The following is a 15827-nucleotide window of genomic DNA, read 5'->3' as shown; positions in this document are numbered from 1 at the left end:
TAAAAATTATAAAATAATTAATTATATGAATTAAAAATCTGTATAAATCTTACAGATTTACAATTCATATGCATTCCCAATTACTACAATGGAATCACAGTAATCTTGAAACAAACAAAAATAATAAAGTTAAAAACACTCAGGGCGACAATGACAAAAGTGGTGAGGAGTGGCGGCAATGAGCAAACGACGACACTAAGGGCAAGCTCTTGACAACGCGAGACGAAGAACCAAGAACGAAGGAGAACAGCAGCATAAACAAAGAGTGAGGGAGAATGTTTTTTAATTTTTAAATGAAAAACATTTTGGTCACTTCACATTGAGAAATTCCCAACATCATTGCTACATTGACCCAGCTCCGAATTTGTGGAGCCCACCTAACTTCTCGTTGAATTAAGTTGATGGGGTAGTTCGGTAAATCACCACCGTTTCAAATTGAAAAAACAATTAATAAAAAAGATGACAGAACACAGAAGAGAAAGAGGGCGTTACACTTTCTTTCTCATATACTACATTAAAGTAAAAATTAAATATTCATGCTTTAGTAGTTCACTTTATTATCTGCACTTTACTTTGTTCTGAACTCTTCTTCTCTGCTTCGTCCTTTCTTCCTTTGGTTTTCTTTTTCATCCGTGGTTGTTTCTTTCTTCCTTGAAACTCTTTTCTTTCTCTGAAGAAGCTTCAACAATGGCTGACATTACTCATCCACCTATGGAACAGCTTCAGGACCTTGAGTACTGCATAGACTCGAATCCTCCATGGGGTACCTTATTCCTGTTTCTCTCTCATTTGGGTTTGTTTATTTGTTTTGTTTTCCACTTTCCATAATCTACACTCATGCACAACACAAACAAAGGCTTAGGAGTCTCACTCTTCTTTCAAACTTACTTTTTTCACTCCTCATTTTACATTTTCTTATTCTTATTTTTAGTTTCTAATGTGCTTTTCCATACTCTCCTCTAATATAGAAAAAAGAGCGTGCCCATGTTAACTATTTTAAGTTTTCTATTTTGGAACACATGACCATTTATTTGGCTTTTATCTTTCCTAATGGCAAGTTACTTCCCTTTAGTATATAAAAAAACAAATACTCAAATGGACTGAAGAAATAATAGAAGTTCTTTGCTTTACTTGAATTAAAGCTCCTTCCTGTGTTGGGATTTTCAGTGATATGTTACTGCACGTTTTGTAACAAGAGAGACTAAGCTGTTACGTTGGTCCCGAAAATGTGGACTTAAAGTTCAAATTTTTATATTGTTGTTGTTGTTGAGATAGAGTGGGACTCTGCACTTTTCTGTTAGTTTTTTTTTTTTTTTTAAAAAAAACTTGTTCTCCTTTCTGTTTGGCTATGTTTTCTCAGGAGGTTTTTTTTTTTAATTTAAAAAAACAAATTCTTTCATTGATGTTCAGTTTTTTTTATTAGACGTGCATTACATTATAATTTCTACTTCTTTTTAGCTATGAAACAGTAATAAGTAATGACCATAGCAAAATAAAGCTAGCCATCATAGCATTATATGGTAGTTACCATTTTTCCCTGTCATTTTAGAGCACTTTCTAGTTTCTACTACTTCTCGAGTAACAACGTCTTAAAAGTAATGGCCCCACCAGTGTTTATGTTCTGGGTTCTCTGTCTAAAGAACTGAAGGATCCTCCAGAATATGGTAAGTTCCGAAATTGCCCTTCTGCTTGATTAGTGAACGAATTCATCCCATCCTGGTGGTCTCTTAGCAGTTCTTCTGGTTCTTGGTGCTGGTATGCTATCAGTTCTCTGTCTAAAGAACTGAAGGATCTAGTCACTCTTGTTATGATGAAATTGAAAATATTTAATGATTTTAATGTTCACGACCTTATGGGGGGCAGTAATGTCCTGGGAATTTGAATCCTCTCCTTTTACTCAATAGTTATGAGGAAAGAAGCTACAAATTTTTACTGTGGCGGGACCCACCATTGATTATTACAATTTTGTACAAAAGAATTTTGTGTCTTTCTCTCTGAGGACCCTCTCCTGCTATTTGCTAATTCACTAAATGATAGAATTGAGATCCATTTCCGAGCTGAATTTTAAACAGTTGGTACACTCATACTAAGCTCCTTTTTATTTAGTTTTCTTGTTGAGGATGAAATACATGTTTTTCTTTCCTTTGGTCCTTTGCTAAAGAAATGAAGATTAAAGTTTTATGCTGGTTCTATGAGAAGTATGATATGATTAAATTTTAAAAGACAGATTAGTAGATTTTAAACGTCTTCAAATTTCAACATGTTAAGAAGTATTGATATGATATCAATATCTATGTCACCAACAAGGTGGTGTCTATTAAGGCTCATGATATGTTGTTCTTGAGAAGTGAGTCTATAGTGCCACTTTACATTTTGAAAACTAATCCTTAATTTTTGAGTAGAAGTTTGCAAACAATTTCTCCAGTGTTTTAATTCCAATGTTGTGAATTGTGATATTGCTTCATTTCAAGAGAAACCAATTATCAATCTGATGTTCTGCATGGTTTAAAGGGTGTATTTTGAAAGTTAAAATCTAATGTCAGGGGTGATTCTTTTACATTCTATTGTTAGTCTGTTAGGCGTGACATTAAGAAACAATTATCTATTACTTTTTTGTCTTCCCTCATTGTGAATGACTTGTATTGCAGCTGAAACCATCCTATTAGCATTTCAAAATTACATATTGATGCTTGGCACAAGTGTGATGATCCCTTCAATGCTTGTTCCAGCTATGGGAGGAAGTTCTGTAAGTTGAATTTCTGTCCTTGTGTTATTTCTTCCATTCAACTTCCTCTCTATTACCTTAAATGTTTGTCGTTAGTTTTGATGTCCTCCATCCACAAAGAGCCACTCAGATATGCATTGGTTCTGATATAGATAGGATCATTATAATATTCATCCAATCCATTGTGTCTCACTTCAACATTTGGTTTTCTAGGTTTTAACTTTTTTCTCCATTTTTATTCTAAGCACTTTTTTCTTTTTGCTTGTTAATATTTTGGAAGGGATGTTCTTCCAGGAATTTATTTTCCAAATGGAATAGGCCCTTTAAGACATATTCTGGAAGGCCCAAACCACCTAAGGCCCGATACCTTTTGTTAGTGGAAGTTAGTTAGAGGAGAGACAGTTAGAATAATGTTTCGGTTATATTGGGAGGAGTGAGGAATTGTAAGGATCAGGCTGGAATTGGAAATAGAATTGGGAGAATTGGAAATAGAATTGGGAGCTCTGAGAATCTTTCTCAAGCTTGGGGGACCAATTGCTTTCATTTTGTTTATGCTTATCTATTTCTGTCTTACTTCCTTATCTGTTTGTTGAAAATGAAGTGACTGCATTGCTGAGAAATTTGAGTTACACAATACAATAGAGAAGTGCTGAGCTATCTTTTTATTTTTTTTATTTCTCAGCCACTGCTTGTATATTTATATATAAAACAGAAAGAGAGAGAGGAGATAAGCTGCCTTTGGATAAGGATTAGATACTCAGCTTCCCTCACACTCAACATGACAACACATAAAACTTAATACACACTCAACCTCACACACACTCAAAACAGCCTTTTACCTACACAGCTGTCTACACAATACAGCTCTCTACAATATATATATTTAACACTCCCCCTCAAGCTGGAGCATATAAATTAAATGCTCCAAGCTTGGAACATGAACTGAAGCATCTCAAGCTGCACCACCAAACTGGAAAGGACTGCCTCCTGATGGAGTTGATGCTCCCAAATACAAAATTTGATTGAACTGGGGCAGGTTGCTGGCTTGTGTGGAGGTAGAGGCTGCTGCTGCCGGAGTAAATGAAAATTGAGGAGTTGATGCACTGGAGAACTGGCAGAAGTAACAAACACAGTGGATGACGATGATGTACTAAATGTGGAACCAAATGCAGACTTAGTGGGCTGCCAACTAAAGTAGAACTTGGACCACATTGGAGCTAACAGAGTAGACCACCGAAGAGGAAGCAGGGGTGCCAAGTTCAAAAGATGTGGCAGGACTTGAAGAAGGAAACAACAAATTCCCAGAAACAAAAGCTGCACTTGCTGCAGGGCTGGACTTCAAAGTGATTAGTACTGATTAGGAGACAACACACTCCCCCTCACGAGATGGAAGGTGGAGTCAACACTTCCAGCTTGGGATGAACAATACAAGTAGAAAAATAGACAATGAAACATGCCGGAAACACATTGGCAGCAGATTGAAAATGACTGAAAAACATTCAAAGACAATTGGAATATGTTGAACCATTAAGTAGAAGCCACAACACAATGCTTAACCACTTAACAGAAGCAAACACACTTAACCACCTAAAAGGTAGAAGCAAACCAAAGCTTAACCATCAAGAGCAGAAGCTAAACATGGTGCTTAACCACTCAAGACAGAAGAAAAACACAATTTTTGAATGCTTAACCACTATAAAGGAAGAAGCAACACAACAATGTTTAATCATCCATGGTAGAAGCTTGACATCAATGCTTAACCACCATGGATAGAAACTTAATGACTTTTTTTTTTAATAGTAGAGGTTCTTGACTAGATTGAACCCCAAGGACAGCAATTACTTCAAGGACAGAGACAAGGAAGAAGTTGCTGGACAACAGGATCAACAAATGACCTAAAGTAGGGTTCGTGACCAGATTGAACCCCAAGGACAACAATTACTTCAAGGACAAAGACAAGCAAGAAGTTGCTAGACAACAGGATCAACAAATGACCTAAAGTAGGGTTCTTGACCAGATCGAACCCTGGGGACAGCTATATTAATCAGCAGACCACACAACAGATAAATAGAAGGACATGAGACAATGGAGCTGCACAACAAAGGGTTAAGAGAGACAAACTAAAAGAAGCCTTAAACAGGACCAGAACATGCCACAGTTCTGAAGACAAAGAGGAAGGGCCAAAAGAGGAGGTTTGAGCAGACAACGATGGTGACTGACAATGGTAGACGACGAGAAGCAGCAAAAACAGCGGAAGATGATCACACCTGCCCAGTAGAGACAGTGGCTGACAGCAGAGAAGGAAAACACAGGACCGGAAGTAGCCATTTCTGGTCAAAAGACGAAGCCCTAATGGAGAAGGAGAAGGGAACACAAGGGCTGGAACTATCAAGCTATCAATACCGAAAACAGGGACTGAAATGTGCCCAGAAGGAGACTACAAAGCTGTTAAAACTGGGTACACAGGGCCGGAAGAAGTCATTTCTGACCAAAGAGACGAAACCCTAATAGAGAAAAAAGGAGGGAACACGAGGCTGACACGTTCCAGGTGGTCAAAATTAAAAAAACAAGGGCTGGACTGTACCCAGGACTGGCCGACGAAGTGACTGGAGGTGGTCCGGTGACATTCCGACGGTTGGAAGGCGGCACATGGGCTTCACGCGCTGGAAATGATGCGTTGCTGTGGTGGCGCGTGGTGGCGCTGCTGCTCACGTGACTTGCAGGGGTGGGTCGCGCACCTCGAGGCGCACACAACCCTGGTTTCGCCGGAAAATTTGACGACGGCAGACAGCGGCCGGAGGTGGCAGCGGCGGCGGCGGACAGCGGACGGAGGACGACGGCTGGCGGCCAGAGCAGGTCAGAACGGGATCGTTCCTGCTCTGATACCATGTTGAAAATGAAGTGACTACATTGCTGAGAAATTTGAGTTACACAATACAATAGAGAAGTGCTGAGCTATCTTTTTATTTTTTTTATTTCTCAGCCACTGCTTGTATATTTATATATAAAACAGAAAGAGAGAGAGGAGATAAGCTGCCTTTGGATAAGGATTAGATACTCAGCTTCCCTCACACTCAACATGACAACACATAAAACTTAATACACACTCAACCTCACACACACACTCAAAACAGCCTTTTACCTACACAGCTGTCTACACAATACAGCTCTCTACAATATATATATTTAACACTGTTATTGCTCCTACTTATAGTTGATACTTGACAATGTTCACTCAATGTGTACCTGTGCCAAGTCTGGAATTGTTAAGCCAAGGCTTAATCCAACATTACTTCTCACTCACCTTGAACCCAAAACCATCAAATCTGCCCTTTCAAACCTAACTTGGCTTGCAGCAATGAAGGTCGAGTATGATGCACTGCTCAGAAATGGCACTTGGATCTTAGTTGACTTGCCCCTGGACCCCCTTCCAGGAAAGGCATTGGCTGCAAGTAAATAAGTACAAAACCAGGCTCGTTGCCAAGGGCTTTTACCAACAGCTAGGATATGACTACAATGAAACCTTTTCCCCTGCCATTAGACCTGTCACAATCAGGTTAATTCTCTCACTCTCACATATAACTGACCACTACAGCAGCTGGATGTCAACAATGCTTTCCTCAATGGAATTCTTCAAGAGGAATTCATGACTCAACCTCCAGGCTGAGTCCTCCAACAAACAGCTTGTGTGAAGACTTCACAAAGCCATTAATGGCTTAAAACAAGCCCCCAGAGCTTGGTTTGACAAGCTCAAAGCAACTCTTCATTTAAAATTTTCCTCCAGCAAGTGTGATCCCTCTCTCTTTGTTTACTCTGAAGCAGCTTATATACTAGTCTATGTTGATGATATTATCAATTCTGGAAATAATTTCAGCCTTATAATGTCTCTTGTTTCAAAGTTGAATCCTGCATTTTCTCTAAAGGATTTGGGTCAGCTGGAATAGTGTTTGGGAATAGAGGTTTCATCTCAGCCTAATAGGTCTCTTATCTTCACCCAATCCAGATACATAAGGGATTTACTTTCCTAAACCAACATGGAAGAAGCACATCCTATTTCTTCTCCTATGGTTGGAGGCTGCAAACTCACTAAGACTGGTTCTGAGGATTCTTTGATCTTACACTCTATAGGTCAGTGGTTGGGGCTCTTCAGTATGTCACAATCACTAGACCAGAAATCTGTTTTTCAGTGAACAAGGTGTGCCAGTACATGTCTAAACCCACTGAACAGCACTGGGCCACAGTCAAAAGGATCCTTAGATATCTTAAAGGCACCATATCTTGGGGATTGCAATTTTAGCTCATTTCTACCAAGAATCCCTTTCTCATTCATGCATACTGTGATGTAGATTGGGCCTCCGATCCTGATGATAGGAGGTCCACATCTGGTGTAGCTATCATTCTTAGTCCAAACTTGATCTCCTGGTGGTCTAAGAAGCAGACTGTTGTTGCATGGTCCAGCTCAGAGTTAGAGTATAGGAGCATGGCCTTATTTGTAGTAGAAGTTACTTGGATTTTGTCTCTTCTCTTTGAACTCAAGGTCTCTCATGCCTCTCCTGTCATTCTTTGTGACAACACTAGCATAGTGGCCTTGGCTCATAATCCAGTTCTTCATTCTCGAACCAAACACATGGAGTTGGACCTGTTTTTTGTTCAAGAAAAGGTGCTGTTAGGAAGCAAGAAGCTACTCTACTTCTACTCCTAATAAAACACCATAAAAGACTAGAGAAGAGCTATAAAGAGATAAACAAGATAAATTTCAGATTTCTTCATTGATACCTCAATAGGTGCAAACCTTACATTATATAATAACCCTAATGAATGACAACCATACATGCATGTGTCACCATCTAGTATTTTAGGAAATTAAAATAAAACCAAATGACATCACAAGGATAATATCTAGATTACCTAATCTATAAAAACCATCTATTTAGGCCTCCTAAGCATATCCTATCTGGTGCTCACCAATCTGGTTCTAGTGGTTCACATTCTTGCTGTTGGCCAGTGTAAAAACATCCTCACCAAAGCTCTCACACCTTTCACCTTTTCTGTCTGCAGAGCCAAGTTCAGAGTGCTTCAGAAACTTTTAGCCAACCCCCCTCATGAGCTTCTGGGGGGTATTAGAGTATACCTACTCTGATGGGTGTATTTTTTTTCCTAGTGTTATCACTGATAGCTGTTAGTACAACTGTTGTAACTAACTAACTGTAATTAGTTAGACAGTTAGTTCGGTTATTTTAATTGACCTCTATATAATTTGAACATGTAACCTTTCAACACTTGGGTTGAATAATAATATCTTCCTCAATCTCAATCTCTCTCTCTCTCTCTCTCTCTCCAATTCTATTAGGGAGGAGCTTCAAGGTGTATATTGACCATTGTATTCTGCACCATCTTCTCCAGCAGTGACTCACCACCACAGACCAACAATGTTGGTTATTCAAGCTCATGGGGTTTCAACTCGAAGTCATCTACAAGCTAGGCCCTGACAATAAGGCTGCGAATTCTTTATCCTGTCGACACCCCGTTTTTGAACTTCACACCATCTCAATCAATTTCTATTGTGTGGATTTCCCCATAATATGTGCAGAAGTCTAGAAGGATCCCAACTTGGTTCAGTTGAGTAGCACTTTGCAGTCTAATTTTGATGCCAACTCCCACTATGTCCTTCATGATGGGCTAGTATTCTTTAAAGGTTGTTTAATGTTTCCCAAATTTTTAGCCTTGATTCCTACACTTAGGGATGAGTTTCACGATACAGTCACAGGAGGGCATTCGGGTTTTACCAAGACCCATAATGTAACACTCCGATCGAATCACACTAGAATGAGAGGGATCCAAAGACTGTACAAGTATGAGTCTGTGTAGTTGAGGATGACTTAAAGGAATTAATTGGTACTACCTATACCAACAAGATGCATTTACTTTTATAGCTTATCACATAAGAACTCCACAGTTAAGCGTGTTGGGCTTGGAGTAGTTATAGGATGAGTGATCTTCTGGGAAGTTTTCCAAAAAGCATGTGGGTGAGGACAAAGCACACTGAAAAGTCCCATGTTGGTTTGTGGGGACAGTCATTGAACTGAAAGTAGCTGAAGCAAATTGTCGAGGTCTCTAAAAGGACTACCTATGGATGGTTCTAACCAGTGAAGAGTTCTGACCAACAAGGATGATGAGTAAAGTGTCACCGGAAGAAGTAAAAAATCAGGGATGTTACAAATGGTATTAGAGTAGAGCTCTTTCCTAGTACAGTGTGGTTCGAGGACGAACCAGGCGGAAGCTGGTGGGCATACAATACCCCGATCGAATCACACCAGAATGAGAGGGATCCAAAGACTATATAGGTATGGGACTGTGCAATTGAAGATGACTTAAAGGAATTAATTGATACTACCTATACCAACAAGATGCATATACTTTTTGGTAGCTCATCAGTTAAGAACTTCATAGTTAAGCATGCTTGGCTTGGAGTAGTTATGGGATGGGTGACCTTTTAAGAAGTTTCCCGAAAAGCGTGTGAATGGGGACAAAGTACGCTGAAAAGTCTTGTGTTGGTTTGTGGGGGCAATCATTGATCTAAAAGCAGTTAGGAATAATTGTTGAGGTCTAGGAATGTCTACCTACGGAGGGTTCTGACCAACGAGGAGTTGATTGAAGTGCCTCCATGCGAAGTATCGTAGTGTGAGAGTTATCGAGAAGTTGACAATTAGGGGTGTTACACATAAGAGGCTAGCTTCCTCTTTCTTCTGGAAAGGGATGAAGGCATCCATTATGGACTATATTTGCCAGTGTGATGTTTGCCAGCATAACAAATACCAAGCCATGTCCACTATAGGTTTGCTCCAACCTATTCCGATTCCATACATCGTTTGGGAGGACATCTCCATGGATTTCATAATCGGTTTACCTAGCTCACAAGGCTATGATGTGATTTTGGTGGTGGTAGACCAATTATCTAAATTTGCTCACTTCCTCTCCTTGAAACATCCTTACACAATGTGAAACAATAGCTGGAGCTTTCATTAAGGATGTAGCCAAACTTCATGGATTCCCCAAATCCATCATCAGTGATAAAGACCCTCTGTTTCTCAGCAAATTCTGGACTGAATTGTTTCATCTCTAGGGCACTGTGTTGAGAATGAGTACAACTTATACCACCCCCTGACCAATGGCCAAATGGAGGTGGTCAATCGGTGTTTGGAGACCTTCATTCATTGTTTTGCTTCAGAGCAACCTTCCAAATGGGATTTGTAGTTGTCGTAGGCCGAGTTTTGGTATAACACCTCTTCACATTTTGCAACAGGAAAATCCCCATTTGAGGTTGTGTTTGGCCAATCCCCTCCATCTGTGCTTCATTATTTGAATGGGGAAACCTTGGTGGATTTTTTGGCTACGATACTCATTGATTGGGATGAGGCTCTTCGTCAACTCAAGTTCCATTTGAGTAGAGCCCAACAAACAATGAAGAAGTATGCTAACGCCCGTCGCTGACATGTCATTTATGAGGTTGGAGATTGGGTGTACGTGAAGCTTCAATCACATAGGCAACAGTTTCTGTTGCCTGTTGAAGCAATCCAAAATGGTTCCCACACTACTTTGGACCTTTCCAACTCCTTTTTCTGGTTGGAGAAGTGGCTTACAAACTAAAGCTTTTGGATTCAGCTCCCATTCATCCAGTTTTTCATGTTTCCCAGCTCAAACGATCAGTGAATAGTGGTTCTTCTGTGAGTTCTTTGCCTCTAGGATTGGAAGTTGGTGAAACTAAGGTCCCCAGTCCAGAAGCTATAGTTGCCACTCGTGGTACTGGTGGAGGAATGGCTCAGTCTTTGGATATCGCAAGCAGTGGAAGAGGCATCTTGGGAAGTGGCAACTTCCATCAAGGACAAATTTCCCAGTTTCTGCCTTGAGGACAAGGCAAATTTCATAGGGGATGTTATTGATAGGAATTTAGTTTCCAAATGAAATAGGCCCTTTAAGACATATTCTCGAAGGCCCAAACCACCTAAGGCCTAATACCTTTTATTAGTGGAAATTAGTTAGAGGAGAGAGTAAGAATAATGTTTTTGTTATATTGGGAGTGAGGAATTGTAAGGATCATGCTGGAATTGGAAATAGAATTGGGAGCTCTGAGAATCTTTCTCAAGCTTGGGGGACCAATTGCTCTCGTTTTGTTTATGCTTATCCATTTCGGTCTTACTTCCTTATCTGTTATTGCTCCTACTGATAGTTGATACCTATCATGTTCTTTAGCAGGATCTGTAAATTCATGTGAAATCACTTGTGTTGCTTTTCAATTTGATGCTGATTTTAGTTGTTAGTGTTTTGGTTTCTTGTTTAAATAGGGTGACAAGGCACAAGTAATACAGACACTGCTTTTTGTAGCTGGTATTAACACACTTCTCCAAGCACTTTTTGGAACAAGACTTCCTGCTGTAGTTGGAGGTTCATTTGCATATGTAATTCCAATTGCTCATATTATTAGTGACTCCTCATTGCAACGAATCAATGATCCTCATGAAGTAAGTTTCCTGCTCCTATTCATTTTTGTACATTTTGAAGAACATAAAATTTAAATATCGGCCTTTTGATTCTTAGCATTAATCAACTGATCAAAAAGCATCAATGCACCGATAATTTTTCTGTACTCTCTCTCTCTCCATGAGTTCTGGATATGTGATGGATGATGGATATGCTCTGAATGCATTTTCAGGAAACTAAAAGGCCATAGAAGCCAGGATTTAATATTTTCGACAAACTTCCGTCAATAATTAATTTAAAGGGAAAATAGGAGGATTTTAGTTGCAGATATGCTAATTATTGATCAACTAGAAAATCACTTGCTAGTATTTATGAACTTCATTGTATGCACATTATGAAGTTGTAGATGACTTGTAGGGTCCCATGGTTTTGTGCATCATGGTACTAGGTAAGTCCCAAATCTTTAAACTTGACTTTAGTCTCAAAATATTTAATAAATTTTCTGGTTTAAAGTTTAACTCGCACTGACATTTGAACTAGATGTTTGATAGATGATATTGGCAGCCTTAAATAATTTAGGGATCTGCTATAAGATTATTTAAGTTTTCTTAGAAATGCACTTAAAATACTTTCTTATTTGGTAGGGTATTGAAAGAGATCTTGCAATCTGATTGGTTTGCAGAGATTTTTACAAACAATGCGAGCTATACAAGGAGCTCTAATCGTAGCCTCAAGCATTCAGATAGTCCTGGGTTACAGCCAAGTATGGGGTCTCTTCTCAAGGTATTCTAGTTGCATGTAACGTGTTTGAAAATTGAAATTAACAAAACAATGCTCAAGCATTTACTACTATATGAATTTCTCCAGATTTTTCAGTCCTCTTGGCATGGCACCTGTAGTTGGATTGGTTGGATTAGGGTTAATTCAACAAGGATTTCCTGCGGTAGGTGTGGCTCAATCTATTTTATTTGTCATGCTCATAAGCAATCTCAGAATGAACTCCGATCTAATGACATGACTATTTGAATTTCAATCATGTTATCAATATCATCTAGAAGAAAGCTTAATCTGTATGACAAAAAAAATAAAAATATAATTCTGGAACATATCTTAAATCCATCTCCTGAAGTTGTCAGTTATTTTAAATGACAGTAAATTTTCTATGTTGAAGTTTTGATATCTGCTTTTAGCTTCTAAAATTGAGGGCTTCATTTAGTGGGGTTCTTTTTCATTTTCTTTTGGGGTAAAAGGTCTTAATCTAGATTGCCTTTCTGGAGTATTTAATATTGCATAATTTGTCTACTGACACTAATGTGGATAATTTTCTTTAGAAAAACCATTTGATTAACCAAGCTCCCTATTGCTCGATGAAAACAATATTTCCATACTATTTCACATAATTTTCTCTATTACTTTTTGTTTCAGTTGGGGAACTGTGTAGAAATTGGCATACCAATGCTGTTGTTGGTTGTTGGGTTGTCACAAGTAAGTGGTTTAGTGTAACCAGAATGTAGTGTTAATCAAGTAATTAATTAATTTTTTTTCCTTCAGACAAACTAATTTGGTGTAAATTGCAGTATCTAAAGCATGTGAGACCGTTTAGAGACACTCCTATCTTTGAACGTTTCCCAGTTTTGATTTGTGTCACAATCGTTTGGATATACTCTGTCATTTTGACTGCCAGTGGAGCTTATCGGCATAGACCCACCATAACACAGAACAGTTGTCGCACAGACAGAGCTAATCTAATATCTACTGCCCCATGGTACATCAAATACTAATTTTGTATCGTCTGATTAGTATTAGTTTTGCTGAGTTCTCAGTTTATTTATTTTTTTCTTAATGCTAATAGGTTCATGTTCCCATACCCTCTCCAATGGGGTCCACCAACATTTTCTGCTGGTCATTCATTTGCAATGATGTCTGCAGTTATTGTATCAATGGTGGAGGTATCTGTTGTTCCCTTCCCACTTCTCACTAGTCTAGCAAGACAACTGTTATTGGGGTTTTGTTCTGGCTCAACTTCAGAACTTTATTATATTCACCTGTATATTATTTTTAGACTAAATTACACTAGCCACCCCTGAGGTTTCGTGTAATTACACAAGCACCCCCTGCATTTTTAACCATTACGATCACTTCCTTGTAGGGGGAGTAGCATATCGAGGGGTGTCAGTCTAATAACATATAATGGGGGGGTGTCAGTCTAATGTTTTCAAACATAAAGGAGGGTTAGTTAAGGAATAGAAAAAAAAAGTAATTTGAGAAAAGCTTAGGGGGTGCAAGTGTAATTTACTCTTATTTTTATTGCTTCTGTAACTACAGTATGACAGTATTCTCATGTTGAAACTTGCGTAAGTTGTTGTAAAGTCTTTTTCTCCATCCATGATTAAAAGAGGCAAAGCAATACTTCCTCCACCCCCCCCCCCCCCCCCCCCCTCCATTTTGGTGAATTTCCAACAATGGCTTGATCATGCACTTCTCATGCAGTCTACTGGTGCATATAAGGCAGCATCTCGTTTGGCAATTGCCACTCCACCTCCTGCTTATGTGTTGAGTCGAGGCATCGGTTGGCAGGTAAGTTTACTTTGTTGTTAGCTCAAACAGTGGTTACTACAATGGAATTGCATAAGGTTATACTTGTTCATTATTCATTAAATTGGATACTGTTAAGATATTAATACTGTGACTTAATCAACATTCATATTAATACTAATACTAATAAATAATAATAGTTATAGATGTGTCTGAGAGTGTATTCTGTTTATTTATTTTAGGGAATTGGTATCTTACTTGACGGTCTCTATGGAACAGGGACGGGTTCGACTGTTTCTGTGTAAGTTTCCCTCAAGTGAATTGCTAGTACAAGTTTCTCCCTGTATACGACCTTTATATCTTTCTATGGTAGCATGATGAGCATTATTGTTGGTTATCCTAGGGAAAATGCGGGACTCCTTGGCCTAACCCGAGTTGGAAGTCGCCGAGTTGTTCAAATTTCTGCTGGTTTTATGATATTCTTCTCTACTTTAGGTCAGTACTCTATTGATGTTTCAAACACAAGTTTTGACTACACTAAAAGCAATCCAGTTCCTAATCACTTGATCAATCAAAGCTGTTTTGGCTTTTATGGTAACAGTATGCTATGAGAAAAAAAGAGAGCAGCTTTGCTTAAGTCTGCTGCTTTGTTTCACTTCGGTTATGTGCAGGAAAGTTTGGAGCTGTGTTTGCATCCATACCCTTCCCAATATTTGCTGCATTGTACTGTGTTCTCTTTGGCCTTGTTGGTACGTAGTGAGATTGTATTGTTAAGTTGTTCCAGTTCCTCTCTATTCACTAATACTTTTCCATGTTCATCAGCTGCAGTTGGCATATCATTTCTTCAGTTCACAAACATGAACTCTATGAGAAACCTTATTATCACAGGGCTCACACTGTTCCTTGGAATATCTGTTCCTCAATTTTTCAGTCAATATTGGACCAGTTCACATCATGGTCCTGTTCATACTAATGCTGGATGGGTGAGTGTTCCTTAACAGCCATGAGCTTGTACATTTGTAATGAGAGATTTGTTATAATCTATAGCTTTCATAGTTATTGTAATTAAGACAATGATTTAGGCTTGTCTAGTTACTATAACTAGGAATCTAGGATAAATCATTTTCCTAATTACAGTAACTTGGAAAGTTAATGATCACAACACAACATTTTTCCTCACTAATTTGACTGTCATTGCTTGAATTAGTAATTTAGTCTAAATGCTGTTGATTCTACTTTTTGGTAATTGCAGTTCAATGCTTTCTTGAACACCATATTCTCATCGCCGGCAACAGTAGGTTTGATTGTGGCAGTGTTCCTTGACAACACTCTGGAGGTCGAAAGGTCAAAAAAAGACCGAGGGATGCCATGGTGGGTGAAGTTTAGAACATTTAGAGGAGATAACAGAAATGAAGAATTCTATACTTTGCCGTTCAATCTCAACAGGTTCTTCCCACCTACTTGATGGAAAATGAGAGCCAGCCAGGGTAGAAGATTAGGTTTTCTTTGAGTTGCACATGCCAGAATTCGTCATGACTAACAAATGCTATTCTTCCTTTACCATCACCCAATTTTTTTTGCTGACCACCTAAAACCATGGTCCAACAGAGGATTGTAAAGCATTTGGGACTATGCTGTGTAGATTCAATAAAGTAAACTTTTCTCCATTTCCTTTGTGTGTGGCTACCATGTTGGCAACGTTCTTCGAAGTAGAAGCAAAATTAAATATTCCTATTTATGAGTATTAACTTCTATGTCTAGAATTCAATTTAGTCATTTTACTGTATGAGTTTTTCTATCTTTGTAAGTTTGCACAAGTTAAGCATCAAATTAGGGGCGGCGAAAATTATTTTCAGTATTCTATAAAGTAAAGAGGAAACTTGTTTGAATTTTTTAATTGTATTCAATATTCTATAAAATAAAGAGGGCCACCAATAAAAAGTAAAACTGTTACACAATTTTTTTAAAAAAAATGCAATAATAGATAGTATGTTTTTAGAGTTTAAAGCATGGTTGTGAAAGCAGTCTATTCATTGATTCGATTGAGTCGATTGAGGTAGTGGGTGAGTAATTTAATCGGTGGGTCAGT

The 15827-nt window shown here is 38.5% G+C and overlaps 1 protein-coding gene across 1 annotated transcript; it reads left to right on the top strand.

The window, feature by feature from the left end:
- The first annotated feature begins 533 nt into the window (after window positions 1–533).
- LOC100780271 (nucleobase-ascorbate transporter 1) lies at window positions 534–15405 on the top strand. Its single transcript, XM_003555618.5, has 14 exons — window positions 534–763; window positions 2649–2746; window positions 11068–11244; window positions 11886–11986; window positions 12071–12146; window positions 12629–12688; window positions 12781–12968; window positions 13056–13152; window positions 13694–13780; window positions 13981–14039; window positions 14142–14233; window positions 14410–14487; window positions 14561–14721; window positions 14991–15405. Exons 1-14 carry the CDS (start codon window positions 688–690, stop codon window positions 15201–15203), a joined length of 1563 nt encoding a protein of 520 aa, XP_003555666.1. The 5' UTR covers window positions 534–687; the 3' UTR covers window positions 15204–15405.
- Window positions 15406–15827: the final 422 nt, after the last annotated feature.

The sequence above is a fragment of the Glycine max genome, chromosome 20 (genome assembly GCF_000004515.6).
Source record: "Glycine max cultivar Williams 82 chromosome 20, Glycine_max_v4.0, whole genome shotgun sequence".
NCBI classification, from domain to species: domain Eukaryota; kingdom Viridiplantae; phylum Streptophyta; class Magnoliopsida; order Fabales; family Fabaceae; genus Glycine; species Glycine max.
The sequence above is the reverse complement of the archived record's forward strand: the minus strand, read 5'-3'. Positions and strand labels throughout refer to the sequence as shown.

Coding starts and splice junctions, on each gene's coding strand:
- LOC100780271 (XM_003555618.5), top strand. CDS start 688: ATGGCTGACATTACTCATCCACCTATGGAACAGCTTCAGGACCTTGAG. Junction 13,153..13,693: donor TTATTGTATCAATGGTGGAG/GTATCTGTTGTT, acceptor CTTCTCATGCAG/TCTACTGGTGCATATAAGGC. Junction 14,488..14,560: donor TGTTCTCTTTGGCCTTGTTG/GTACGTAGTGAG, acceptor CATGTTCATCAG/CTGCAGTTGGCATATCATTT.